This window comes from Pseudopipra pipra, chromosome 21 (assembly GCF_036250125.1).
Source record: "Pseudopipra pipra isolate bDixPip1 chromosome 21, bDixPip1.hap1, whole genome shotgun sequence".
Taxonomy (NCBI): Eukaryota; Metazoa; Chordata; class Aves; order Passeriformes; family Pipridae; genus Pseudopipra; species Pseudopipra pipra.
In genome coordinates, this window is record NC_087569.1 from 2,344,208 (window position 1) to 2,370,137 (window position 25,930).

Consider the following 25,930-nt stretch of genomic DNA (forward strand, 5'->3'; position numbering starts at 1 on the left):
CAAGCATCCTCAGCCTGGCCCAGCTTCTGACATCTGACTTTGGGTTGATTTTTAGTTGTGTTAAATCCCCCTCCAGCCTTTAAGAGCCCCTCGTGTGAGTGAGGACTCATCGGGGTCTGCAGCTTCTTCACGAGGGGCAGCTCCAACCTCTGCTCCCTGTGGGCAGGGACAGCAGCCAGGGAATGGCTGGAGCTGTGTCAGGGCAGGCTCAGGTTGGATCTCAGCCAAAGGTTCTTCCCCCAGAGGCTGGTTGGGCACTGCCCAGGCTCCCCAGGGCAGTGGGCACAGCCCCAAAGCTGCCAGAGCTCAGGGAGGGTTTGGACAATGCTCTCAGGGACAGGGTGGGATTGTTGGGGATCTGTGAACTTTGCAGAGAAAGGTTGCAAGACCTGCTCTGTCTGCACCCAGATGTCCCAGCTGTCACATGAAGATGCTTCAGCTCCCTCCCATGGGTTGCTTCAGAGGCAGGTTGGCATCTCAGAGTTGGCCGTGGCGGAAGCAAAAGTTCTCCAGCTTCCTCTCCAGCCCTTCCTTGGAGACCACAAATTACTTGAGCCCAATCCACGAGCACTGGGAAAGCCCCCCCGCCCCCCAGGAGCAGAGCAGGACCCCGGTGAGGACTCACCATCCATGTCCAGGCGCTGCATGATGATGGCCAGCTCCACCTCACTGGGCATGTACCCCAGCGAGCGCATCGCCATGCCCAGCTCCTGCTTGGAGATGAAGCCATTCCCATCCCTGTCCAGCACTCGGAAAGCCTCCCGGATCTCTGTGAAGGGCAAGAAAGAAGGGAGGAGTCGTTATGGTGGAGGAGTCCTCGGGCAGTGTGTCAGCAAATGGGGAGGACAGAAGCAGCTTGGGTTGCCTTTCAGAGCGTTACTGGTGTGTATTTTGGTGTTTTGAGCAGTGTCATTGTGGTTTGTTAACACAGAGAGACCTCTGTGTGTGCATCTCGGGTGCACCTCGGAGAGCAGAGGGGACAGCAGAGACCCACTGAGTCATTTAGCTTGGAAAAGCCCTCCAAGACCATCAAGTCCAACCATCAAACCACCCCTAACCCACATCCCCAAGTGCCACATCCACAGAGCTGTTAAACCCCTCCAGGGGTGGGGACACCACCACTGCCCTGGGCAGCTGGGACAGGGCCTGACCCCCTTTCAGTGAAGAAATTTTCCCTGATATCCAACCTGACCCTCCCCTGGCACAACTTGAGGCCATTCCCTCTTGTCCTGTCCCTTGTCCCCCTGAGCAATTCCCATCTCACTTTGCTCTGATTTATACCAGTTTTACAGCAATAAACAGCCTCAGATGACTCCAAATCCGACAGCTCCAAAGGAATCACTTCCATCCCACGTCCCCAGCCTGGCTCAGCTTCTGACATCTGACTTTGTTTTGCTTTTTAATTGTGTTCAATCCCCCTCCAGCCTTTAACAGCCCCTCTCCACTCCTGGGAGTGGAGACTCATTGGGGTCTGCCAGAGCTCAAGGAGCGTTTGGACAACACTCCCAAGGACATGGTGGGATTTTGGGGGGTCCTGTGCAGGGCCAGGAGCTGGACTGGATGGGTCCCTTCCAGCTCAGGATATTCTCTGACTCCATAATCCACCACCTCGAGGTCTCTGCACCTTTCCTGCTCCTCACAGACCTCTCAACTTGCAGCCCCAACCCCAAAGCTGCCCAAATCTGACTGTTGCAAATGCCAGACAGAGAAACTTGAACCTTCCAGGCAGCTGGGAGCCTGTTCCTTGAAAGGGTTTGGTTGGGAATGGGGAGGGAAAGAGGTGCTGATTGCCCCATGCCTGGGGGGGAAATCATGGGATGCTTTATCATGTTTATAGGAAACATCAGCACACTGGGACTTAACTCTGCTCAGAAGAGTTTCATCTTCAGGTGAAAGCGTTTCACTGAAGTGGGAGGGAAAATTCAGCAGGTTTTTTTTTGACGAATAATTTTTCTATTTTCTCTCAAGAAAGAGAGGATAGAAAATGTTTGGCCCACCCTGGGTAGTTCAGGCTTTAAGCCTCAGACAAGGAAACATTCCCTGTCAGAATGTCACCTCCCCTGGGGTCAGGGGACACCAGACCCTGCAGTGAAAGCTTTGGATAGTCCTCAGTCCTCCTGGGAGAAAGTCAGGAGCGTCACAACCCACCAGGAAATGTTCTGCTGATGTCTTTGCTACCAGGGTATTTATTTAAAGGCTGTTTCTAAACCACCTCCCATCCAGGTTCCCCACCTCCCCTGACACCTCCAGCCTGCTCTGTGGAATTATTCTGCCAGCAATAATTCCCTGGGGATGGGCCAGGGCACTTCCAGGACCTGCTGCTTAACCCTCCCCCCAGCTGGGTTATCTCAAGGAGAGATGACCCATTGTTAACCCAGCCAAAGAGCCCACTGGTACAAAAAAAAAGGGAAGATCCTTTTAATTCCAAGGAATATCAGGCCACATCTATAATCTCTCCACTTTGGGTTCAGTTTTGCACCAACTGTGGCTTCTTTAAGGTGAAATTCTTCCCTCTGTCTTCCCAAGCGGGTGGGAGCTGGGCAGGAAAAGGTGATGGGGCTGCTCAAAGCTGGAAGGGTTGGCACAGAACGTGGAGAGCCTTTGGAGCAGCAACAAATCCCATCAGACACTGCCAGCTGTAGGGAGATCTATTCCCCTGTGCTGTGCTGAAAGCTGAAGTGCAGTAAATATTACACCAAAACCAATTAATTTTCAAATCAACTTTTGACAGCTGAAGGCAAAAGAACCAAATATATCTTGGGGAGCCCAGAGAGTATCTTAGAGAGTAAAATCTGGGTTTCCATGTGAGTTAGGCTGATCCAAGGGCCAGGGATAAATCCTATCTCTGTGGGATACCTGAATGCCAGCACCTGGAGTGCCCTCCCTGATTCCAGAGGGTGCATTAACAGCACTGCAGCCTTTGAGCCTCAGCCAGAGGAGAAAACCCCACACATTTGGGGTCCTGCTCTGCTCCTCTCAGAGACCTAAACTGTTGACCAAGCCTGAACCACCTTCCCAAATCAACTCCTGACACCAAATGGAGCTTTTTGTCCCCTCATCACTCTATAAATAAAATAGCACTGGTGCAGAGGTAGATTGGGAGCTATTTATAGGCTGAACACACTGTACATGAGCAGCTCTGACCTCAGCCAGTGCCTCCTCTTCATCTTCCCATGTAACAACACCTCCTTAGCAGCTTTTCTTTGGGGTGATTCTTTCTCCTCCATTGTCCTGGTGGAGCCACAGCCCTGAGGATCCTTCCCAGTCCCAGCCCAGCAGCACTGGTGGGGTCTCAGCCATCAGCCCATGAACCTGTGGCACCTGGCTGGCCCTCACCTTCACCTCCAGCTGTTCAACTTCATTACCCAAAGCTAAAAATACGTCAGCACTTTCCCCAGATGACTTTCCCAAAGAAGTCTCCATGGCAACTGATGCTCCCGGCTCCAGACTGGGAGTGGATGTGGTCCATGAGGAAATCTCTCAACAAAGACAGTTCTGGGGCTCGGGAGAACTGTGAGACCTCTGCCATTCCAGCTGGAACCTGGAGGTTCTGCCCTGCTCAAGAGAAGCAGAGCCCTGTTTTGTCTTCCAAAGGAAGAGTAAAGATAATAAGGGGGGTGGGTGTCAAAGAGCTGCCTTTCCCCTTGCCCAGCCTGGATGGCAAAAGGAAACCAAGCACATGGATTCCCTCTCCCCTGGGGTGTCAGAAATGCTGATGTTTATTCCCCTTTCCACTGTGTAGCATCTTCTTTTACTCCCAAACATCAGCAGCTGACACAGAAATACATTAGAGGGTAAAAGGGGAAACGAAGAGAAATTAGAAATGTCAGAGAGGAGAAAATGGCCCTTTTTGGTGGTGATGGCACTGGCTTGAACCTCAGGAAACATTTCTTCCCAAGGAGGCCAGGCTGGGCCTCAAGGGCTCTTCTCCATGGCTCAGGTTCTCCCAGATCTCTCCTGGGAACAGGGAGATCTCCACACAAACCTGTTCCCCCTGTGAGCAGCACTGAACCATCTCTGATTGCAGCAGGACCAGCTGCTGCTGCCAGGAGACTCTGTCAGCTGGACATCCATGATGTTTGACTCTGAACAACATGCAGGTGAACGAGGGGAGAGAAGGAATCAACATCCAAACCCATGGAATCCCAGAATCCCAGAAGGGTTTGGGTTGGAAAGGACCTTAAAGCCCATCTCGTTCCACCCATGGGCAGGGAATTTTCCACAGCAATCCCAGGTTGCTCCAAGCCCTGTCCAACCATCCAGTCACCCTGACAAACATCTTGGCCAATGATCCCACAGAGGGAGTGTCCACAACATTCATTTAATTCCAAACGACACAAGGCTGGAAAGAATTGCCAGGGAAAAAATTCCAGCAAGGAGGAAGGAGCAAATCAGCCAAGATTTCGGGGCAGAAGGGCCCTGTCCTGGGTCAGCAGCTTGGGCAGCTGGGCCTGAAGCTGCTTTCTCAGCACAGTTCAGCCAGGAATGCTTTTCCCTGGCTGAGGATTTGTGTTCCAGGGGAGCTGAGAGCACAGCACTCACCTCTCGGAGTTATCCCAGCATTCCAGAGCTGTGTAGGGAAAGGGGGATTTGTCTGTGTGTGTTTGCTTTCCATTCATCCCCCTTTCCTCACATTTCTCAGCTGCACTTCACAGCTTCCCTATTACTGTCCCATCAGTTCCCCCCCACTCCTCTGGGAAGAAAGATGGGAAGAATCAGGGAAAAGGATGATTTTTTTTTAATTACTTTTGTGAAGGGCACACACAGGGCTGGTGCCAGAGCTGCCACCCAGCCCAGCAAGTCCTAAATTCTCCATGTGCATCCTAAAAACCATCCTCACCCACTTTGCTCCCCCTCCAGTCCTTCCCTTCCCTACATCCCAGCTTGTCCCTTCTCCCTGTTCACAGCAGCTTTACTTCCAGGTGATTTCCCTCTGTTAGACACAACCATCATTATTTTTATTTGGCTTCCTGGATGAGGAAGAATCACGATTCCTTGGCAAATCAATCCATCCAGAGCCACCCCTGTGCCCTGGCCACTCCTCTGGGAAGCAAGATGGGAAGAATCAGGGAAAAGGATGATTTTTTTTTAATTACTTTTGTGAAGGGCACACACAGGGCTGGTGCCAGAGCTGCCACCCAGCCCAGCAAGTCCTAAATTCTCCATGTGCATCCTAAAAACCATCCTCAGCTCCTTTGCTCCCACTCCAACTCTTCCTTTCCCAACACCTCTCCCTTCTCCCTTCCCAGCTCATCCCTTCTCCCCGTTCACAGCAGCTTTATTTCCAGGTGATTTCCCTCTGCCTGGACAACCATCATTATTTTTATTTGGTTTCTTGATGAGGAAGAATCACGATTTCCTGGGAAATGGATCCCTCCAGAGCTGTCCCTGTGCCCTGACCACCCTCAGATGGTTTCACATCACTCACAGGGTGTAAATCCCCCCATACTAAAGGTTGTAATCCCGGTGTAGCCCCCACCCCCCGAGTGCAGAGTAATCCCCAGCACGTGGTTTTCAGCAGCGTGATGAGAGAGGCCATCCCACCCCCCCAAACCTTGCCAGTCATCTCATTCCCTTAATTGCAGGTTCGGGCACCAAAGTACAAACTGACTGATCTCCGAGCTGCAAATAACACGTCCTCGAGTGAACTGGTGAGTCTTGTAACTACTCTGTCTACAAAAAATGGAAATTTCCATCCCTCCATCTGCTATTTTACGCTTGGTTTTTTCCTCCTTTTTTTTTTCTTTTTGCTGCAAATTGCAACGAAGTGTCAAAATAACCACGTTTTCCTTCTAATGGCGACGTCCCCCCCCTCCCCAAACGTCTTCCAGTTGCGAGTGTCAAAATATTTCCCTCGGTTCCTCTCGATCCCAGCGGAACAGTTCAGCATCCCCGGATCAAACCCTCTCACTGCAACCTGGGGGCTGAAAAGTTCCAGCTCCGAGTCCTCTCGGCAGCACCAAAACCAGCTGAAAACGGGGCGTAAATGGGGATTTAATCGTGGCCCCGGAGCTCCAGCAGCTCAGAGGGACGCGGGGATGTCAAATGGGCGAAGCTGCTCAACCTGACACAGCAGCTCTGCCTCGAAACCGAGCGTCTCGCCTTGTTTGTCCTTTTCCGACATAATTTGGCAGATTTTTATGTTTTTCTCCCTTCCCCGGGAAAAAAAAAATAAAATAAATGATTTGTGGAAATGACACTTCCCGTGGTTCTGTCCCCAAACACATCTAACACGAAACCTGCGGGAACAGCCCATTTCCATATAAATGCGCCACACAACGACTGCCAGCGCTCCGGATCCTTCCTCGGGAGCAGCTTTTAGTGCTGGCAGCAGGGACTGGGAATGGTTCGGGATGTTAACCGGAGGGCAGGCTGGCGCGGACAGCAGCATTCCAGCGGCTTCGCTCTCTGGCTGTGGCTCCGTCCCTTCTCCCGGGACGCACGAGTCCTGCCGGAGCAGGGAGACCTTGTTGTCGGAAGAATTTGGCAAAATAGCAACTTCCCTACAAATTTCTCTGCTGTGGGAGGGAATCAGAAATTCAGGACATCAGCAGGGCTCACCTTCAGTGCCAAAGGAAGGATGTGTGGGGCTGGAGATGCTGCGTTAATTGTTTAATTAACCGTTAAATAATGCAGGTTAATTAAGGTTTTGGTGCCTTAGGCTGGTCCTGAGCAGTGAGGGATGAGCTCAGAGTGAAAAGTGAGGAGGGTTTGGGAGGATGCAAGTGGAGGGGCTGCCAGGAGAGAGAAGGGCAGGACTTGGCTCATCAATCAGGGAATGGTTTGGGTTGGAAGGGACCTTAAAGCTCATCCAGTTCCACCCCCTGCCCTGGGCAGGGACACCTTCCACTAGCCCAGGTTGCTCCAACCTGGCCTTGGACACTTCCAGGGATGGGGCAGCCACAGCTTCTCTGGGCAACCTGTGCCAGGGCCTCCCACCCTCCCAGGGAGGGGATTTGTGGGGCAGGAGGATGAAGGGGACAACCCCGGGACAGAGAAAAGCCATTCCGGGTGAAGAGCAATATTGGTGTAAGGACAAGAGGAGATGAGCAAATGTAGCCTGAGAGTGAGAAGTTTCAGAGGTGAGTGATGACTGCAGCACTTGGACATGGGGCTGCAGCCATTCTGGGCACCTCCTGCAGCAGCAGCAGCTTCAGGGACCTCTTCAGGGACCTCTTCAGGGACCTCTTCCAGCCCATGCTAAGAGAATGTTGACCTCAGGTATATCAGTCTTGATGTCCTGTGTCAGGTGCATCAGTGCCCACCACAGCAGCACAAACCCACGGGGATTTCATGGCAGTTCTTCCATGAGGGATGATGAGGTTCCACCACGGGGAAGATGAGGTTCCACCATGGGGGAAGATGAGGTTCCACCATGGGGGAAGATGAGGTTCCACCATGGGGGAAGATGAGGTTCCTCCATGGGGGATGATGAGGTTCCTCCATGGGGGATGATGAGGTTCCTCTAAACAGGATGAGGTTCCTCTATGAGGAGTGATGAGGTTCCTCCATGAGGGATGATGAGGTTCCTCCATTAGGGATGAGTTTCCTCCATTAGGGATGAGGTTCCTCCATGAGGAGTGATGAGGTTTCTCCATGAGGGACGATGAGGTTCCTCTATGAAGGATGAGGTTCCTCCATGGAGGATGATGAGGTTCCTCTATGAGGGGTGATGAGGTTCCTCCATGAGGGATGATGAGGTTCCTCCATGAGGGGTGATGAGGTTCCTTCATGAGTGATGAGGTTCCTCCATGAGGGATGATGAGGTTCCTTCATTAGGGATGAGGTTCCTCCATGAGGGATGATGAGGTTCCTCCATGAGGGATGATGAGGTTCCTCCATGAGGGATGATGAGGTTCCTCCATGAGGGGTGATGAGGTTCCTCCATGAGGGGTGATGAGGTTCACCATCAGTTGGAAGCTTTGCTGCCATCTCTGCTCCTCCCGAGGTGTTGCTGCTTCCTTGGCTTTGTGGGTCTCCCCCAAACGAGTCGGAACATGAGGCTTTTTTTGAGGCTCCACCACCAGAGAATCACGAAGAGCAGCAGCAGGAGGGGCAGTGGCTGCTCAGGCAAATGTCTCAGCTCTGCTCTCTGGATGGAAAGGGGCTTTTGGAAGGTCTCAGCGTTTCAGGCAGGACTCCCCTGCACGTCCCTGTCACCTGCTGTGGGCACAGCAGCACCTCACACCCCTTGCAGAGGGGTTTTGGCCTCCTGGCACGAGCTGTGGGACCCTGAGGGCACCTTGGCTGGGGCACCACCAGGAGAGCCCCTTCCTTTGGCTCCTTCCACACACAGAGCTGGGCAGGGAAGGGACAGGAGAGGGGCAGGTCCTCCAAACACACCAAGAGGTGCCAAGCCAGAGAATCCCACCAGACCCAAGAGTCTCCTCCTGTGCTCCCTGTCATGGATTATTGTCCTGGTGGAATGTGCCATGGAACCAGCCCCAGAGCCCACAGCTGTTCTCCAGGCAGGAGGGGAAGGTCATCTCTGCCCTGCTTAAGCCAGGCTTTGGTTGGGCTTATGGTTCTCCCCAGCTCTGGTGTCATGGGGAGGCTGTGGCTGAGCTGGGCAGTCAGAGCCGGGAATTTTGGGAGAGTTTCTGGAAGTTCTGGAACCCAGGATGGTCAGGGAAGGGTAAAAATTAATGACTTGTTCTTGAGGAAAAAAGAAAAGGAAGGAGAAGAAGAAAAGGGAAAAGGAAAGCGAAAAATAAAAATTAGAGGGAGGAAGAGGAAAAAAGAAAAAAAAGAAGAGGATGGAAAAGAAAGAGAAACAGGAAAAGGAAAAGAAAAGAGGAAAAAAGTGAAAAGGGAAAAGGAAAAGCAAAAGGAAATTAAGAAGAAATAGAAAAGGGGGAAAGGAAAAAGCAAAAAGGGAAAAGGAAAAAATAAGAAGAGGGAGAAAAGAAGGCAGGAAAAAAGGGGAAAAGAAAAATAAAAAGAAGAGGAAGAAAAAGGAAAAGAAAAATAAGAAGAAAGGGGAAAGGAAAAATTAAAAAGGGAAAAGGAAAAAATAAAAAGAAGAGGGAGAAAAGGAAAGGGGAAAAATAAGAAGAAAAGAAAAGTAAAAAAAAAGAAAAAAGGAAAAGGGAAAAATAAAAATAAGAGGAAGAAAGGGGAAAAAGAAAATTAAAAGCTGAAAGGAAAAAAGAAACATAACAAGAAAAAGAATAGAAAGAAAAAGGAAAATAAAAAACATAAAGGAAAAAATAAGAAAGAAAAAGGAAAAGGAAAATTAAAAAGGGAAGAGGAAAAATAAAAATAAAGACAAGAGAGAGAAAAAGGAAAAGGAAAAGAGAAAGAAAAAGAGAAAAGGAAAAAGGAAAATAAAAAAGGGAAAGGAAATAAAAATAAGTGGAAGAGGAAGAAAAAAGAAAATTACAAAAGGAAAAGGAAAAAATAGAAATAAGAATAAGAGGAAGAAAAAGAAAAATGAAAAGGAAAACAAAAGGAAAAGGAAGTGGAAAAAGCAGCTCCACTGATCTGCACGTCAGGACTTTCCTTTCCAGCTCCAGCAGCTGCTCCCGAAAGGCTGGAGGAGAGCAGGGATGGCAGTGGGGGAACCTCCATCTCCTGGCACTGCCTCCTTCAGCACCAGCACTCCTCTCTTCCCTCCTCCCTCACACAGGGGGCACAAACCCCTTCCAGCCCGGGGGCTCCGGCACACATTCCATGTTCTCCCAAACCCTGGGGGGCTCCAGCACACATTCCATGTTCTCCCAAACCCCAGGGAGCTCCAGCACACATTCCATGTTCTCCCAAACCCCCTTCCAGCCCAGGGGGCTCCAGCACACATTCCATGTTCTCCCAAACCCCGGGGGGCTCCAGCACACATTCCATGTTCTCCCAAACCCCAGGGAGCTCCAGCACACATTCCATGTTCTCCCAAACCCCAGGAGGCTCCAGCACACATTCCATGTTCTCCCAAACCCCAGGGAGCTCCAGCACACATTCCATGTTCTCCCAAACCGCAGGAGGCTCCAGCACACATTCCATGTTCTCCCAAACCCCAGGGAGCTCCAGCACACATTCCATGTTCTCCCAAACCCCGGGGGGCTCCAGCACACATTCCATGTTCTCCCAAACCCCAGGGGGCTCCAGCACACATTCCATGTTCTCCCAAACCCCCTTCCATCCTGGGGGCTCCAGCACACATTCCATGTTCTCCCAAACCCCAGGGGGCTCCAGCACACATTCCATGTTCTCCCAAACCCCCTTCCATCCTGGGGGCTCCAGCACACATCCCGTGTTGTCCCGGGAGCGGCTGAGAAGGGTCTCCCTTCCCAACATTTATTGCTAAAGCTTTGATTTTGAGCTCAGCCATAAACCTGCGACGTTGGGGAGCTGCTGCTTTACTTTATTGCCACCAATACTCGATTTATCAACCCAAGTGAAACGTTTGCTGGCCATAAATAGATAATGAGCCCAGGCCCCTGCCTGGGGAGAACGAGCGGGATTTGATTCCAGATCCCGTCAACGTGGAGGAGATAATGGTGCCCATCTCTTCTTCTTCACATTCCATATATCAAAGGGAATTTAATAGATGGAATTTGCATCCTGGGCTGATTTACTGCCAGAACAGGCTTCCTGCATCTCCTCCCACAGTGAGTTGCAGTCTTGCCTGGCAGTAACTGCTTAGGACATGTAACCTGTCCCACCACGTGGAGCTCCTTCCCCAGACTCTCCAGGGGTGGCTTAATTAGGCTCTGTTGGAAATTTACTGCCCAGTATTCCAACGTGAGTACCTGCCATGGAGAATAATGTCCTGAAAGGGTGATGCAGAGACTCAAACACCCAGAGAGTTGGTCCTGACAGAGATGATAAGTTGCCATCCTTCTTCTCATTACAAAATGACCCTTGAGGCAGGACAGGTAGTACCTGCTGCAAGTGTTCCTGGAGTTCCATTGCTTTCCCAGTCCCTCTGCCTTCAATGCTGCGAGTGTTCCTGGAGTTCCATTGCTTTCCCAATCCCTCTGCCTTTAATTAGCACAATGGCACATGAAACCCAACTTAAAATATTCTTGCTACAGATATACAAGGACCAGAGAAGCACCTCAGACCCTGGAAGTGGCTGCTCAGGACTTAGGATTTGCCCCCACACAGCTCCAGGTCTGCAGGCAGATGTTGCTCTTCCACCAGCTCCTCCAGGTGGGATGGGAGCAGCAACTGCAGTATCCCCTTCATCCATTTCCCCTCAGCAGATTTCACAGAGTCTTGGAATTATTTGGGTTGGAAGTGACCTTAAAACTCATTCTCACCATGGGCAGGGACACCTTCCACTAGCCCAGGTTGCTCCAAACCCCGTCCTGGCCTTGGACACCTCCAGGCATGGGGCAGCCACAGCTTCTGTGGCCCTTGGATTAATTCCCAGTGCTTGTTTCTTCAATATCACCATCCAAGATGAGAGACTTCCCCTTGGAAGGACCTCACCATGCCCATAATTTCACTCTTTCCAGTCCAAAGTTGCCCGTTCCTGTGCATTTTCTGCTCCCCAAATCCCAGAAACTACTCCATCCCGGAAAAAGACAGTTTTTCTCCTGAAAAGCCCAAGTGATTTATAACACAGAAATGCTTCCCTGAGAGCATATCTTGTGATCAGGAGCTCAGCAAAACAAGTCTGATTTCACCACATCCTCTCCAGCTCTCCTCCTGCACCGTTTGGAGGCTCAGGAAGATGAGCAACAATCCTGGCTCCAAAGGAGGCAAAACACAGAGCTAGCTCCATTTTGAAATAAAACTTTTGGGAAGCTCTCAACACCACCACAATTGGTCTGAGCCTGCTATTTATGCACAGAAACTCAAGCTCTGATGCAAAAAATTCAGTTTTGCTTTGGGCCATTTTCCCTCCCTTATTTTCCCTTTTGGTTGCACAGTAAATTGGGCACCTCTTCATCTTCTCAGGCTGATGATCACTACACTTTTACCTCAAAGTGATCTTCATCTGTCCACAAATCCCTGGGGAACCAGGAAGAGCTGGACTGTTCCTCACTCCTAATTACCTGGAGCCTGCAGTCCCTCCGTCAACATCCATTAATTACTCTGGGAATTCCCAACCGGCCTCAGAGCTGCCATCAGATCAAACAGATGGCTTTGAAGAGCAGATGAAACCCAAGGCTGCCAGCTCTCCATGACACACGTGGGTGTGGGAGCTCACTGCAGGGGGAGGGATGAGGCTGGGGGTGGATCCAGCAGGAGGGACACGGAGCTGGAGCTCTGCTGGGAGGTAAATCCCAATCCCATGCCCCGTTGGGTTTTGGGCAGCTTGGCTGTTCACAGCCTCTTCTATGATGGACCAAAAGGGTTAAATTCAAATATTCCAGGGAATGAAAGGGGAGGAAAGCACAGAACCAAATCCACCCTTTGGTTTGCTTTCCTTCCCGTGGCTTCGCGGTGTAACCAACCCCGAGCTCATCCATCATCCCAGCTCGGGAATGCTTTCCAGAAAAGGCTTCACTGCAGTGGAGTCCCACTATTCCATGACCCTGTTATTTAATATTATAAGAACTGAAATCATAAATTCAGGACAAAACCTCGCAGCGTTAACCAAACAGAGCCCTTCTATTATTTCCAGCTGAAAGGCCCTTTGTCAACAGGGAATGGAATCAAATCTGCATTTTTCGCAGGGAAAACGTTTCCACCGGAAGAATTACAATCAGCTGAGCTCCCCAGCTCCCTGCTCCACGTTTTTTGGGCCAAGTTTATTGTTTTGCAAAGTCTAAAGCAATTAGAGAAAGCTTTTCCCACCCTGCCTGAAAAGTATCATTGTTTTGGGATAGGGAGCACCAAAAGTCACCTCAGCAACACTTTCAGCCCCTGTGCAAAACTGTCACAGCTCCAGCAGCTTTTTTTTAGCAATTCCAAAGTCTTTCCTTGTGCAGGGAGCAGAAAACTCATTACAAATCACTTTAAAAAGTCTGGATTTTGCCCTGGAGCTGCATTGTCAGAGATCTTCATTTGCTCTGGCTGGAGGTACCTCTGTGACCCCTGAGGTGATTCTGAGGCCATGGTAAGGAGGGGAATGGAATTCCTGTGGGTTTTATCTCCAGGCAGCCTCCAGCCTCATGTCCTGGAATGTGGGACATGTTCAATTATCCTGCATTTGCTGAGCCCAACCTGTTGTCTCGTTGATCTGCTGTTGTCCCAGACCAGGATTCCCAGGCTGCCATCCCAGAGAATCATGGAATAGAGTCACAGAATCCTTAAGGCTGGGAAAGATCTCCAAGATCAAGTCCAGCCATCCACCACGTTCAACACCCAAGCCATAAGGGGAGGCTGCCCAAAGATGCTCCTGGAAATCTGCTCCTGAGCAGGTTTGCAACCCTGAGCAAAGCCAGAGGAGCTGCTCCAGGGTCAGGGTGAGACTCCAGCAAATCTCCTTCCTAAATCCAGACCAAAATCCTCGAGGTGCTGCTTCGCTGGGGAGGGTTTTGGCCCAAGAGCTGCAACTGGGAGGGAAATCAAAGGGATTTTAGCAACGTTTATAACCTCAACAAGTCTGGGGTGCAGCCACAGGAGCCTCCAGGGGGATGTGTTGGCTCAAGGTCAACCATTCCCAGGGTTTTCCTGACCCAAGCCGTGCCCAGAGCCTGCTGTCCAACCCAAGAAATCCGAGAGGGATGCTGTAAAGCCAGTTTCCAGCATCCACCCCTGGAAATGCAAATGGCTCACTGGAAGCTGCTCAGTGATAGGAACAAATTGAATTAAGTGATCTGGGGATTTATATTCCCAAAGGAGGTTAAGTGGAACGTGTCTGGTCACTGGGATATGGAGAGACCGGCTCAGGACCCTCAGGATGTGAAAGGTTTCACCTGCAAACCCAGAGAAAGCTTCTACTTATAAAGTGATTAATAGTGGCAGAAACTTTCCCGGATTTCTTTTTCCTAGATTTGCCTTTTGCAGCCAACAGGCAGAAAGCTGTATTACAAAGCTTGCACCTCCCAAATGTTCCAGGAGAGCCACTGGAATATTTGCATTTCTTTCCTGTTCGGTTCTTTGAATGAAAGTGCAGCTTCTCCATATCAAAGGCACATAAAAATAAAGCATTCCTAAGAATAAATCTCTGCTCTTTCCCTACGTACCTGAAAGCAGTCCTTGAGAATTCCATTGTAAAATGTGTGCTGGAGGCAAGCACGGCCAATCCAGCTCAAAAGGGATTGCTTTACTCTCAGGCTTTAAAGAGATTTTAAATAATGCTGAAGAATTCATTTATTTTCATTTCCTGCCTTTCAGAAACACTTTTTTCTTTTTCCTTTTTTTTTCCTCCTCTTTTTAATTTTTTTCTGTCCTATCCCAAATGAAGGAGTTTGGCAGCTCTGTCTCTGATGAAATGAAGACAAGCATTGCTGGCACGAGGAAGAGAAATGAGAGTGGGCCCTTTGCTGCTTGGACTGGGACGCCAAAAAAAGACAATCTAATTATTTTACTCCTTGCAGATCGTCAGATCTGTCTGGGTGAGGGCAGTAGTTGGCAGAACAGCCTTGCTGTGGTTCTCCAAGGTTTCTCAGTCTCTGGACCCATCTGCAGTGGGGTGGGTGGATGTTCAATCCTGCCCAGGTTATGGCTCTTCACTGCCCAAATCCTGGCAGCAGCCCAAGATGTGCCTCTATCACATCAAATGGAGGAGAAAGGGGAGCCTGAAGGTTTCTGACTCTGGTTCAAGATGAAGCCAGAGGGTGCCCAGATGGGCAAAAAGGCCAATGTGTCACAAATGGGCTGTGTCACAAATAGTGTGGCAGCAGGACCAGGGCAGGGACTGTCCCCTGTGCTGGCACTGATGAGGCCACACCACAAATCCTGTGCCCAGCTCTGGGTCCCTCAAAACAAGAGGACATTGAGGGTCTGGAGTGTGTGCAGGGGAGGGAACGGAGCTGGGAAAGGGCTGGAGCAGCAGGAGCAGCTGAGGGAGCTGGGGGGGCTCAGCCTGGAGAAAAGGAGGCTCAGGGGGGACCTTCTGGCTCTGCAACCCCCTGACAGGAGGGGGGAGCCAGGGGGGGGTCGGGCTCTGCTCCCAGGGAACAAGGGACAGGAGGAGAGGGAACGGCCTCCAGCTGTGCCAGGGGAGGGTCAGGTTGGACATCAGGAGGAATTTCTCCATGGAAAGGGTGGTCAGGCACTGGCAGGGGCTGCCCAGGGAGGTGGTGGAGTCCCATCCCTGGAGCTGTCCAGGGAAGGACTGGCTGTGGCACTCAGTGCTCTGGGCTGGGGGACAAGGTGGTGTTTGGTCAAAGGTTGGACTCCGTGGTCTTGGAAGTCTTTTCCAACCTTGATGATTGTGTAATTCTATGATTCCCTCCCCCCAGGGATGAGCTTTAGGAACAACACTCTGAAGTTCCCCATCAAACCCCAGAGTGATGCTCCCAGGCCTGCCCAGCTCCCACCCCTGGCATTGGTGCCCACAGGATGGTGCAGTTGGCAATTTGCTCTAAGCTCTGAGATATTTAAACTTCAAGAAGCCAATGCCAACAGGCAATAACATCCCAGTAAGGGTTTGCCTCCTTATTTTCCAGCTTTAAGTGGAAAAACCACTCTCACACCACTGCACTTGTGGCTCACCCCACTCCTCTTTAGGACACTCAGTCTGTGCACTGAGCACTAAACCTGCACACAAAGAAAGCCCTGGAGGTTTGGGACATCTCCATCTCCTCTTGGAGATCTCCTCTTCCACCAGTGGCCTTGAGCCAGCCCACAGAACACCACCCACTGGAACAGAAGTGATCTGGGGAGCACAGCTCCTTATTTCTGGCTGTTATTATTGTGTTGCCTTATCATGAATTAAATCTTTCAGGCATTCATTAAGGCACAGGAAAAACAGCACCAAAAGGAGGAATGAGATGTTTGTAACGGGCAGAGACAAGATCTTCCTTCTCTGAAAGAAGAAGAGCTGCAGGACAAGAAGAGCTACAAGAGAAGAAGAGCTACAAGAGAAGAAGAGCTGCAAGAGAAGAAGTCTACAAGAGCTGCTCTCTTACCTGTCTGAGATGCAGCTTGTTCAAGCCATGAGGTGGCTCCTCAGCACTAAGAGCCTGCACTGCCCCCCTTCACCCCACTCAGGACTGTGTCCTGTGGCACACGTGGAAAGAACATCGTGATGAGACACCCCACAAACTGTCCCTGCCCAGCAGGGAGCCCTGGGGGCCAAAAGGCCAATGGGATCCTGGGGAGCATCAGGAAGAGCATTTCCAGCAGGGCAGGGAGGGATCCTGCCCCTCTGCCCAGCCCTGGGCAGGCACATCTGCAGGGCTGGCCCAGCTCGGGCTCCTCAGCACAGCAGGGCCAGGGAGCTCCTGCAGCGGGGCCAGCGCAGGCTGTGAGGATGAGGAGGGCACTGGAGCATCTCCCTGAGCAGCAAAGGCTGAGGGAGCTGGGGCTGTTCAGCCTCCAGAGCAGACCCTGAGAGGGGCCCTCCCCCTGTGTGTCAGGGGCTGCAGGGAGGGGGCAGAGGATGGAGCAGGCTCTGCTCGGGGGGCCCAGCAATGGCACAGGAGGAACGGGCAGGAACTGATGCCCAGGAAGCTCCAGCTGGACAGGAGGAAGAACTTCTTCCCTGGGCAGTGCCCCAGCTCTGAACAGGCTGCCCAGGGAGGGGCTGGAGTCTCCTCCCTGGGGAGATTCCAGAGCCCTCTGGACACAATCCTGTGCCCTGTGCTCTGGGCTGGCCCTGCCTGAGCAGGGAGGTGGCACCAGTGACCCACTGGGGTCCCTTCCAGCCTGACCCATTCTGGGATCCTGTGGTACTCAGGAGAAACAAAACCCACAGCAGGGTTCCTGTGTCAGGGTGCACAGGTCACAACAGATCTGAGTGGAGATCAGCCACCAACAGTGGGGGACAGAGGATGCCCAGAGCAGACAGGACAGACAGACAGCCCCTCTCCTGGCACCACTCGAGCTGGGAATGAACCTGCTTTATCCCAGTCAAACCAAACATGGATTTCCTCACAGCTCCCATTTCCCTTGGGTTTGTTCCCACCCAAATTCATTAGTGCTGAACACAGAACTGCCTTCAGAGGCTTTTTTGTTCCTGAGGAGGAAACAGCAAAAGCTGAAAGCACAGGCAGCCTCTTCAGAGAGGATGGTTTAATTAGCTGGTGTGATATCAAACCTGAATGACTCCTGACATACAATTACAGAGCATTGTCTAAGCTTGCAAAAGCCATGTAACCTGCCTTTATCACCATTTCCCTCCATGTTCACTTGAGCCTTCAAAAACATATCACATGTTCACATTTCAGTGGCCACTTCTGTGTCTGCTGGTCCTTGGAACAAATGAACATTTCTAAAAATAACACCAACCCTCATAACCTGAGCACACAATCAAGCAGCACAGGCTGCAGTTGTGGTTCAGAGCTGATATTAAAATTCAAATGTGCTCCTTCCAACTCTGGAGGAGTCCAGGTTAAGCTCTGCTTGGGAGGGAATAATTTACATCCCACCATCCATCTCTGTCTGGGGAGCAGAGCAACACCTGAAGTGGAGAACAGCCTTCCCAGCCTTGCAGGCACTGAGCTGACAGAGGCAGCCACGACTTCTGTGTGACTTCAGGTGAATCCCTATGAAAAATGCCACCAGAACACAGGTTGTGGCTGGAAAATCCTCCAGAAGATGTTTGAGCCTCTTCTTGCTTGTCCTCCCTACCTGTGCACCCCCTGGGATGCCTTTTCTCTCCTCCTCTCCTGCCCAAACACAAGGGAAATCCTTCTCCCCCAGAGACCTGGACAGGCAGCCTGACCAGGAGCCGAAAAACACAGGTTATTGAGATAAAATATATATATATCAATCAAAAAGCTAATTTGTATACGTTTATATAGACCAAATGTGCTCTAAATAAAGAGCAATATCAGAGCCAATCAGCCTGGTGGTTTGGTAACCTGTGTGTTGGATGGGAAATACTTCAGATATTCAGGAACACAGGAGGAAAGTAATCCAGGCATTCCCCATTCCCTCAAAAAAACAGCCCCACATCCCTCCCAAAAGTGAGCAAGATCACAAGACAAACCCACTCAACAGCAAGCCAGCCTCTCCTTTGCCTGCTGGGACGTGTTCTATGACCCAGTGGTTTTTATGGACAGAATTCCATGAGCAGTTCTGAGTTATGGCTTGTTTTTCGTGGAATCTCCTCCCGTGGCCAGCCTTTGAGTCACTCCTAATTTATTCCCCTTCTCTCACACCAGCCTCGTGCTGCCCATTGCAGCTCCTGCTCCAGTTGCTTCATGTGCACTTCACAGGAGTCCCTGATTCCCAGCTCCCTGCCTGCTTCCCAGCTGTCACTCAAAGCCTCCTTTGCCATCCAGGAGCAGCAGCACTTCCCAGCCCGACGATGAGGAGGGATGATGAGGGATGATTAAGCCCAGAGACGCCTCCCCCTTTTCTCTGCCCCCAGCAATTCCAGGTGGGAGTTAGGCTGAGGCATTAGCAAGGTGGGAATAAAGTGCAGCCCCCCTGGGAATGCACTGCAGGGTCTGTAGGGGATGAGGTAAATGGGTGACTGTCCCCTCTGAGTCACTGCAGAGCCTGGGGGGGGGTTTTGGGCAGGACAAGAGGCACAAAGCTGAGCTGCTCCCAGATGCCCAGGGTGGTGGACAGGCCCTCTGTGTTGTAAACACACAGCCAATTTAATTAAAATAAACCTGGCTAAATGTCTTCAGGACCGAGGGGGTTTATTAATAAATCAGGCATTGGGTGCAGGGTGATTTATACACACGAGCCAAATAAATGGGTCTCTTTGCTAGAAAAGGACACCAGATGTCTTTGACGTCACGTAAATTATCTCTATTTTTAAAAGTTACTCTTTCCCGTTCGCTGCCAACTCAGAAAAGTCCAATTTTGCCAAGATAATATATCTAGTGGGGCTGAAGAGTTCCAAACTTGAAGTATCAGTCTCTTAGCAACCGTAGTACTCTTTGTATTAAAACTGAGCCCAGGGAAACTGGCGTGTTCTGGAGCCTTTTATGCACCTAATCAGTGACTTCCCATTAAAGACACAATATTGGAAAAATGTCATTTAGGATTCTAGTTGCAGATAGACACCCATAGAGTCCATATTCTCTCTCCTCAGAGGGATATTTATAGGAGGGAGACATGTCAGGGAAATATGTGCCATATCTTATTCATGCAAGGAACTAGATAAGGAATGAGAAGCTGAATGTAGGGGGGGAAAAAAAGTGCAGCAAGAGCTGATAAGAAAAAAAACCAATATAAAAGCGTGGAAAGAACTTTTCCTTCCATCTGGGTTTGGTTCAAGTGCTGGCCTTTAGGTGGTGGGCAGGGGTGAGAGAAAAGAAAACCTCCCTTTTCCTGCCTCCTGTGCTTCCACCCAATGCTGGAAGAGCCATTTGATGCCTCCCTTTCTCCAAGCCTACAAGAGTTCTGGAAAGGGCTCTTGACTCCCACATTCCCAGCTGCTTCTTGCAGCCCAGCCCAGAAGCTCATGCTCCTGGTAAGCTTTCCTTGGATAAGTGACACTTCAGGGTCCTCTGAAGGAAACTACATTGTTGGAGAAGTGCATGAAAGCGCTTTGGATGTGGAAGGGATGACACAGAGCCACTCCTCCCCCTGGGGCTCCTGTCCTGCTGGAGCTCCTGGGCTGCCCACCCAGCAATTCCGGCCTTTTTCTTTCACACACAGAGACAAAACTTCAGAAACAAAACAGAAACACAACTCCTGACACAGGAGATCGATGGGAATGGTCTGATGTTAGTTTGTCTCCCTGCAGAGCTCTGGTTCCACCTGAAGACTGAGCCATACCCTTTCCCAATATCCCCCAGGACTCAGCCTGGAGGGGGCTTGACTTGGATGGAATCCCATCCTCCCTGCCCACAGTGGGAGCAGGACCAGAGCTGTGGCTCTGCAGAGTGAGGAGCAGAAGACAAGGAGCAGTTTGGGATTTAAGCACCCAGGTACATTCCTCTGCCTGGGATCCAGCTGAATCCCACAGCTGATCCAGCAGCCTGCACCACGGAGCAGATTAATCCCACAATATTCCGAGCTGGGAGGGACCAAAAGGATCTTCAAGTCCAGCTCTTCAGGGAATGGCCCCTCCAGGGACTGACCCCACACCCTTGGCATTGTGAGCACCAGGCTGTGCCCAGCTGAGCTCAGCTCAATCTCCCTGGCTGGTGGTGGCCAGTGAGGAGTGAGGGCAAGGAGCACCTTTCCTTGTCCTGAAACCACTGGAACTGACCCTCTGGACTGAGGGGAGCAGGAGCAGCCCTGGGAGCTGTGCCATGTCCTTCAGCTGCCCCACAGCCACATCTGCCCCCACAGCCCCAGCCCAGGCCAGGGGTGGCTGAGAGCACGACCTGGGTGCTCCCAGGAGCTGTCCCAGGGCATCCAGAGCTCCAGACCAGCTCTGCACTCCTATGGAATTTTGGGGCAGTTTGGGGCACCACAATATAAGGAAGATCTGAAGCCATCAGAGAGTGTCCAAAGGAGGCAACAAAGATGGGGAAGGGCCTTGATTTGAAGGTGTGTGAGGACACTGAGGGCACTTGGTGTGTCCAGCTGGAGAAGAGGAGACTGAGGGGAGACCTCAGTGCAGTTCCACCTTCCTGGGCAGGGGCAGAGGAGGGGCAGGGACTGAGCTCTGCTCTGGGGGGACCAGGGACAGCAGCCAGGGAATGGCTGGAGCTGTGTCAGGGCAGGCTCAGGTTGGATCTCAGCCAAAGGTTCTTCCCCCAGAGGCTGGTTGGGCACTGCCCAGGCTCCCCAGGGCAGTGGGCACAGCCCCAAGGCTGCCAGAGCTCAGGGAGGGTTTGGCTGATCCTCTGGGGCACAGGGGGTGACTCTTGGGGCTGGGTCTGTGCAGGGCTGAGGGTTGGACTGGATGGTCCTTGTGGGTCCCTTCCAGCTCAGCACGTCCTGGGATTGTGTGATTGCTCATGGAGCACCACAGCAGCCTTGGGATGGAAGGAGAAGCCTTGGAAGCAGCTGGAAGTGGGTTCCTGCCACTCCACCACCACTCAAACAGGCAGGGACAACTCCTTGAAGCTTTTACAAACATAGCAGGACCTCTCTTTCCCTTCTCTCCAGCCAGATAAAAAGAAAAGGAAATCAATTCAACCTCTACCCTGATCTCAGCTCCTCCAAGCATTGCCAGCCTGATTTCTCCAGCTCCCTCTCATGTAATTCCATTCTATCCCCGTGGTTGTTATTTATGTCATGATGATTACACTGCACTCAAGGGCACGAGGGGGGGGGAGATGCTGAGGCCCCTTTAGATTTAGAAGAAGGAGCAGCTTCCCCATTCCCAACCTGCTGCATTATTCACCCTGGTTTTCCTTTACTGGCACATGAGAAACGTTTGTGAAATGATCTCGAGCTGCCTGTGCAGCACTTGATTTCAAATGCACTTGAAGTAATCAATCTGCCAGCAGGCCCTGAGAGCTGCCAGGGGCATCCTTCCTGTGCTGCCTCAGGTTGCTGGTGGGGGGAGAAACTCGTGGGTAAAATAAATACAGTGGATAAAGTTTGAGAGCTGCAGCTCTCACTGTGCTGCTCCTCATTATCTGCTGTTTATTATCTTCATTAGTGACACAGGTGAAGGGTGCAGTGAGCTGAGGCTGCAGTGACACACCTGGAGGATGGGACCATCCCTCTGCACAAGCTCCAGAAGTGGCCCCTGGGAATCTCCTGAGGTTTAACAAGGCCAAGTGCTGCTGCTGCACCTGGATCAGGGCAATCCCAGGATCAATCCAGGCTGGGGATGAGCAGATGGAGCAGCCCTGGGAGAAGGACCTGGGGGAGAGGCTGCACATGACCCAACCCTGTGCCCTGGGCTGATCCCCCAGCGTGGGCAGAGGGCAGGGGGGGATTCTGCTCCTCTGCCCCCTCAGCTGAGACCCCCCTGCAGAGCTGCTCCAGCCCTGGGAACAGCACAGGGAGGACATGGAGCTGCTGGAGAGAGTCCAGAGGAGGCACCAGAGGGATGGAGCAGCTCTGCTGGGAGGGAAGGTTGGGAGAGCTGGGATTGTTCAGCCTGGAGAAGAGAAGGCTCCAGGGAGACCTGAGAGCCCCTTCCAGGGCCTAAAGGGGCTCCAGAGAGCTGGAGAGGGACTTGGGACAAGGGCCTGGAGGGATAGAACAAGGGGGAATGGCTTCCCACTGCCAGAGGGCAGGGTTGGATGGGATATTGGGAAGGAATTGTTGGCTGTGAGGGTGCGGAGGCCCTGGCACAGGTTGGGCAGAGAAGCTGTGGCTGCCCCATCCCTGGAAGTGTCCAAGGCCAGGTTGGACAGGGCTTGGAGCAACCTGGGCTAGTGGAAGTTGTCCCTGCCCATGGCAGGGGATGGGACTGGACAGTGTTTAATGCCCCTTCCATCCCAGACCATTCCATGATTTTATGATGGTTCTATGCTGTCATCATTTTGCTCTGCCTGTCTTGCTTTTAAAAGTGTTAACACAGCAAGGAGAGTTTTTTCTTCATTATCAACAACTATTAACTAATTACCTGCAAACACAAGACATCAGTACAGACACTTGGGCAGCATGTGCAGCGTGGCAGCAGCAGCAGCAGCCTCAATTTATCATCACAATATCCATGTACAACATCAGCCACAGACAGTGCCTACCTCTAAACCTCACAGTCTAGCTGGAATGCAAAGTGGAACTGGTCCCAGATTAAAATTGCATTGAATATCCCATGGCAATAGTGAAGTTGTTTGATAAAATTGCTCTGGAAGTATTTTTTGCAAACATTAATCTATTTAGATTCATAAGAAATATAATAAAGAAAAAACCCCCCACCTGACTGCTCTTGGCAGCCTTGCCGTTAAATACATAATTAAATTCAAAGTAAACCTAGTCCCTAGTCTGGATTCCCAGCACGAAGAAGGCAGGAAGAGAAAGAATCCAGTACTAATCCCTTTCCCAACACAAACACCACACAAGTCCCTAAACTGGGTGAGGGACAAGCTCAGACACGTGTCCTGCTGCTCCAGAGGGGCACAACTGCTCTCCCCTGGGAGGGGACAGCTCCAGGCCCCTGTTCCAGCACCTAATTCCCAAGTTTTTATGACACCCCTGGGGAGAGAGAGGAGCAGGGAGTGACTGCGAGGGAGCAAAGTTTCTGAGTCAGTGTGTGTGGGAAACCCCAAAGCTTCTGTGATATTCCCACCCCTCTCCCATGGAAGCAGCTTCTCTGAGAACAGAAACCAGCTGGTTTGTGTCCCAGACTGGGATGCAGCTCCTGCTTGCAGAGAGTCCCCACATCCCTCTCCAGCTGAGCTGGACAGAACCTGCCTGTTATCTTGGAGATGTTGCTCCACTGGATCAACAGCCCAGAGCTATTAGAGAAGCTGCTGCAAGTCCTGCAGGTTGCCAACAGCTCCAGGGGATCTCCCAGTGGCCAAGGATAACAAGGAGGAGGGAAATCCCAGCTGTGCTCCTTCCATAGCCTGGATCCCAGCTGCCTGTGGAGGGGACTGTGCCCAGCACGAGCCCACTGGAGCCCGTGGACACGGGATCAAGGGGGTCCAGGAGGTGGGGGAATGGTGAAAACAGCTCCTTGTTCTTCATTTCCATCTGATATTCTCTCCGAATGTATTTAAGTAAAAAAAGAAGGAAAAATTCCAAGCAGGTCTGCCAGTTACAGACAATCAGGGAATATCCTGAGCTGGAAGGATCATCAAAGTCCAACTGCTGGCCCTGCACAGAACAGCCCCAAGAATCACACCACGAGCTTGTTGTAGCTGCTTTCCCTCTTCCATTCCTCCCCATCTGGTCCATCACATATGCAGGACTACACAAATCCCAGCAAGGGGCTGGAAGTGTCCCCAGGAGGTCACATGTTCCCTGTGCTCCCCCAAAGCCTGGATGCAGCTCACCTAGAGTCACAGAATCCTGGAATGGTTTGGCTTGGAAGAGACCTTAAAGCTCATTTCATTCCACCCCCTGCCATGGGCAGGGACACCTTCCACTAGCCCAGGTTGCTCCAACCTGGCCTTGGACACTTCCAGGGATGGGGCAGCCACAGCTTCTCTGGGCAACCTGTGCCAGGGCCTCCCCACCCTGACAGGGGAGAATTTCTTATTCCTATCCAATCTAACCCTGCCCTCTGTCAGTGGGAAGCCAAGCTGAGCTCATCTCTTCCCCAGGAAGGGCTCTCAGGAGGACCTGAAAGGCTCAAACTGAGCCAGGGACACCGACCCCTCTCCAGCTCCCGGCAGCACTCGGGAGTCTGTGCCTGGGAATGGTGACCACAGGTCAGAGCAGGTCTGATCCTCAGCAAGGGCCCAGCTCCAAACACTTCCAAGACCTCCACAAATCTTTCCATTTCTTTTATAATCCCATTTACTTCTGTTTGTCCTGTAGGAAGGAGTTCCATGGCTTCTCCATGCGCTGTGTGATGATCCACTTTCTCCTCTCCCGAAACACCTCCTCCAACTTCCATCTGACATTTTGCAGCTCTTGTTTTGGAACAGACAGCAAACAACTGTTCCCTGTTCTCATTCTCCACACCATTCACCCACTTTAGAGACGTAGATTTACCATATCCTTGGCTGTGCTCAGGCTGAAAAATCTCTGAGCTATCCCACAACTTGCTTTGTGTCATCTGCCCTTCCAACTTGGCCCATCCAACCACTGCTGAGCACTCAGAGCCCTCAGAAACACAGAGCTCCCACCAAACCCTCCATGGGACCATCAGCCTGGGACAGCAAAAGAAAATAAAGAAACATCCAGGCCCCCGAAACCAACCCCCTGAATATCCAAGGTGGAAATCCCACACCACCTCCCTGCAGACACCAGTACTGGAAGCAGCTGCCACGGGAGCAGGAGCTTCCCCAAGATCACTGAAGAGGTCACATGGGCTCCAAGCTTCGTCCCCATCCCCAGCATAAGGGACAGGCCAGTGAGGCTTTGTGGGATAGGCTGGGATCTCATATCCCTAGGAATCCATCTCGATCTTCAGTGTATTCAGATGTCCTATTCCCACAATGTCTGAGTACACCCTGCTCCGTGTGCTCATGGATCCCAGGAGTGATGGGAATGGCTGGGATCTCCACCTCATGGCCAGCCAGGGCCCAGGGAGGGACAGTGACCAGTGCCTGGACTCCTAACTTTTTTCTAATATCCAGTCTAAACCTACTCTCTGTCCATTTGAAGCCAAGCTGAGTTGATCTCTTCTCAAGGAAGGGAACCAAAGAGGACCTGGAATGCTCAAACTGACCAAGGGACAGCTCTGAAGATGGGGAAGGGCCTTGATTTGGAGCTGTGTGAGGACACTGAGGGCACTTGGTGTGTTCAGCTGGAGCAGAGGAGACTGAGGGGAGACCTCACTGCAGTTCCACCTTCCTGGGCAGGGGCAGAGGAGGGGCAGGGACTGAGCTCTGCTCTGGGGGGACCAGGGACAGCAGCCAGGGAATGGCTGGAGCTGTGTCAGGGCAGGCTCAGGTTGGATCTCAGCCAAAGGTTCTTCCCCCAGAGGCTGGTTGGGCACTGCCCAGGCTCCCCAGGGCAGTGGGCACAGCCCCAAGGCTGCCAGAGCTCAGGGAGGGTTTGGCTGATCCTCTGGGGCACAGGGGGTGACTCTTGGGGCTGGGCCTGTGCAGGGCTGAGGGTTGGACTGATGATCCTTGGGGGTCCCTCCCAGCTCAGCACATCCTGTGACTGTGACATCTCTGCTGTCCCAGCAGCAGTGCTGTGTCCTGTGAGTGGTGACAACAGCTCAGAGCAGACCTGACCCTCAGCCAAGGGCCCATCTCCTAAAGCAGATGCACACAAGGGACCAGCATCCATCCATCCCCAGCAGGAACCCTCCAAACCATCCCCACCAACCTCCCACCGAGGTGGAAGCAGCAGCTCGACCAGCAGCCCCTCTGAGGCTGCTCAAACCAGCTGCTGCTGCCCAGAGTGGCCATTTCCAGAACAACCCCATCACAGGAACACGGAGCAGCTGGGAATTGGCTCTTTCCTGCCTCTCCCTCCCTGTTTGAATGGA

General features: G+C 51.8%; 1 protein-coding gene across 4 annotated transcripts in view; it reads right to left on the reverse strand.

Moving 5' to 3' along the window:
• CALN1 (calneuron 1) overlaps positions 1 to 25,930 on the reverse strand; it is a 178,429-nt gene that overhangs the window by 116,023 nt on the left and 36,476 nt on the right. For all 4 annotated transcript variants that reach the window (XM_064677618.1, XM_064677622.1, XM_064677621.1 and 1 more), the window contains one exon: positions 626 to 769. In XM_064677618.1, the coding sequence (XP_064533688.1) occupies positions 626 to 769 (144 nt within the window). The remainder of the gene's footprint in view (positions 1 to 625; positions 770 to 25,930) is intronic.